The sequence below is a fragment of the Apodemus sylvaticus genome, chromosome 10 (assembly GCF_947179515.1).
Source record: "Apodemus sylvaticus chromosome 10, mApoSyl1.1, whole genome shotgun sequence".
NCBI classification, from domain to species: Eukaryota; Metazoa; Chordata; class Mammalia; order Rodentia; family Muridae; genus Apodemus; species Apodemus sylvaticus.
The window spans coordinates 73749213-73752470 of record NC_067481.1 but is presented as its reverse complement, the minus strand read 5'-3'; the positions used below and the strand labels follow the sequence as shown (position 1 = coordinate 73752470).

The 3258-nt window shown below is 43.5% G+C and overlaps 1 protein-coding gene across 1 annotated transcript; it reads left to right on the top strand.

Annotated features, from left to right (window-relative positions):
• Nucleotides 1-246: 246 nt before the first annotated feature.
• Nucleotides 247-1173, top strand: LOC127694448 (olfactory receptor 1361-like). The gene has a single exon (XM_052195968.1). The coding sequence runs from the start codon at nucleotides 247-249 to the stop codon at nucleotides 1171-1173; it is 927 nt and encodes a 308-aa protein (XP_052051928.1).
• The last annotated feature ends 2085 nt before the right edge of the window (nucleotides 1174-3258 follow it).

The window sequence follows — 3258 nt, the reverse complement described above, 5'->3', positions numbered from 1 at the left end:
CATAAAATATGCATACATATATAATATAATATGTAATTAAGTAAACAAGAGCACAATCAACAAAACTACAATCATTAGAATTCAATTCTCTCAAAATGAACCACTCTTTTGCTACAAAAATACACTGTGAGGCAATTTTCTAGCAGTAAATTTTCAACCAATGAGAAAATATTTTCAAACATCATTTTCTTCCAAGTGTTGGTAAATAAAATTTCACTGTATGATCCCACTTTCTCCTACAAAGACATGGATGGTCCCAATCAGACAGCTACAGACTTTCTCCTCCTGGGACTCTCTGGAAGGTCAGAGCAAGAAGAGTTTGTCTTTGGAATGTTCTTGGGCATGTACCTGGTCACCATCTCTGGGAACCTGCTCATCATCCTGGTCATCAGCTCTGACCCTCATCTCCACACACCCATGTACTTCTTCTTGGCCAACCTCTCCAGTGTTGACATCTGCTTTTCCTCAGTCACTGTCCCCAAGGCTCTGGTGAACCACATGTTGGGAAGCAAAACCATCTCTTACACAGAGTGTATGGCCCAGATGTACTTCTTTTTCATATTTGGCAACATGGATGGCTTCCTCCTGAGCGTGATGGCCTATGACCGCTATGTGGCCATCTGTCACCCTCTCCACTACACCATGATGATGAGACCCAGACTGTGTGTCTTCCTGGTGGCCATATCATGGGCCATCACAAACCTGCATGCTCTATTGCATATTCTCCTCATGGTTCGACTCGTCTTCTGTTCCTGCAACGCAGTGCATCACTTCTTCTGTGACCCCTATCTTATCCTGAAGCTCTCTTGTTCTGACACCTTCATCAATGATGTTACAGCCTTCACTGAGGGTTCCTTGATATTTCTGACACCGTTTATATGCATTGTTGTTTCTTATGGCTACATCTACGCTAAGGTCTTGAAGATGCCCTCTGCCCATGGCATAAGGAAAGCCCTGTCCACGTGTGGGTCTCACCTCACTGTGGTTTGCCTTTTCTATGGGGCGATCCTGGGAGTTTATATGCATCCTTCATCATCCTACTCACTACAGGACGCAGTGGCCTCTATCATCTTCACAGTAGTGACACCCATGGTCAATCCTTTCATCTACAGCATGAGGAATCGTGACATCAAAGGAGCCCTACGGAAGATAATTCTCAGAACCAAGAATTAGAAGTTTCTAGAACTGAGAGGACTCTTAAACATCATCTATTTCTTCAGTTTTATAAGCAGAGATCCAGACAAGTCCACTGCTCAAAGTGACTGTGCATGGGGTTAGTGATACATAATTGAGATCAGGCTTTTGAATTGGGTGATGCCATATGATCTCTTCCAAAGAGTCCAAAATTTATCTCTTCAGAGGGATGATTCCAAGTTGCTCATTTTAAAGCCAAAAAGGAAAAAAAAAAAAAACAACAACCCTGAGAACATTTGCAATTACTCTGATTTGTGATGTGTTTAACATTTTCTTAAGACACTAGTTGCTACATGATCAGGGAATTTTGATAGATGATTGAGTCAGCTGCCCCTATGGCCCCAAAGAAGCAGGTCTGTGATTAATCTGGTAAATAACCCACAGAGAGTTTAGCTCACCCATGCTAGATAACTAGAACAATAACTTGTTGGTTAGAGAATTCTCCATGCTCAGAGACCCTGGTGGCTCTGGAGTTGGTAATTTCCCTTTGTCACAGCCTTGGGTCCCTCTCCTACATTCCACAGCTCAGAATATCACCTCATGCCTTCTTTCCCACCTAACATTTTGTTCTTCAGCATGAGCACTGCATGAGGATGTACTCACAGGGATATTAGGAACTACCAGGAAACTTTGGGCAGTGTCTGTGCCCCCTCATAAAATTCTTGATGTCCCTTCAGCTTTCTATGGGCTGTAGGAAGCAGGGAATTTCTTTATATTTTTTATTTGATATATTCTTTATTTACATTTCAGATGATATCCCCTTTCCTGGATCCCTCCTCCCCAAAAGTCCCATAAGCTCTCTTCCTTCCCCCTGTTTCCCAATCACCCCCTTCCCATTTCCCTGTCCTGGTATTCCCCTACACTGATGCACTGAGCCTTTCCAAGACCAGGGGCCTCTCCTCTGTTCTTCTTGGGCATCATTTAATATGTGAATTTTTTCTTGGGTATTCCGAGCTGACTTTCTTATGAAGCTGAACTGTCTCTGTCTAGAGTTTCAGGAGTGTTGAGGGGCAATAGGACTTGAATTGATGTAAAGTTTATTGTAGTGGGTTGGTCTGGTTACTACTATGTGTTCAAATGCTAAATACTTATCCTTGAGATATGGTTGCCTGTGATGAGGAGACACTCAAGTACACCGAATGATGCTATGTAATCTTGCTCTCCAAGTTAACTGGTCAATAAAAGGTTAAAGCCTGTGATTGGGCAGTAGATAGAAGTAGGTGGGTTTTTAGTTACCGGACTAGGGCTTACAGGTAAAGAAAGAAAGGACACAAAGTATAAAGCGTGCCACCATAAGAGGAACATGAGCACATGGCCAGGAGACTCGGCAAGTACCAGAGACATATGGCTGAGGTGTAAGTTATAATAGCTCTAAAACCTGCCCAATCTAGGCTTACAGCTTATAATTAAAATACCTGGGTTGTGTGTCTTTTATATGGGCTAGCAAGAATTTATAATACATTTTACAGATTATAATTGGATCTCAGGATTTCACCAAGTTTACTCTGGCCTATGGGCCAAGGTGTCCAGAGCTCCAGCCCTCTTCTAGAGTGTACTGAAGATCAGGTGCCCTCAATGTCAGTTGTCGTGTTCTTTCCTTATGTCCAGACATAAATGCTCTCCATCTCCTAGGAGGGGGCAGTGGTCAGTCCTCAAGGGCTCTATCTTTGTGGCCTCTGGCTCCTAACTTCTTTCTCCACCCCAGTCTCCTGGATTATGGGTCCTTGCTAGAGTCACCATTAGCTGCTTCCAGAATGTCCTGCCTCTGACTTCAATGGTCTTGATCCTGGTCTTACTGCTTTCTTTCTCTCCCTGCACATCCCTTTCCTACAAGCAGGCTCTACTTATTCCTTCTCAGGCATTGACAGGGTTCTGTCACCCAACTCTCACAGAAACAGAGGCAAGGTAAAAATACTCCTTCTCCATGTAGAAAAGCCTTACAATTAGTTGGCTTTAGGATTCCCCACTGAAGTCTTCTCCTGGCCCCCAAGAACCAGAGTTTAGCACTAAGAGGCTCCAGGTGGCTCTTGGAACTGACAACAACCTCCCCTAAGTCTCCTCTAT

Bases quoted from the DNA above. Each gene is read 5' to 3' on its own strand.
- LOC127694448 (XM_052195968.1), top strand. From the start codon at position 247: ATGGATGGTCCCAATCAGACAGCTACAGACTTTCTCCTCCTGGGACTC.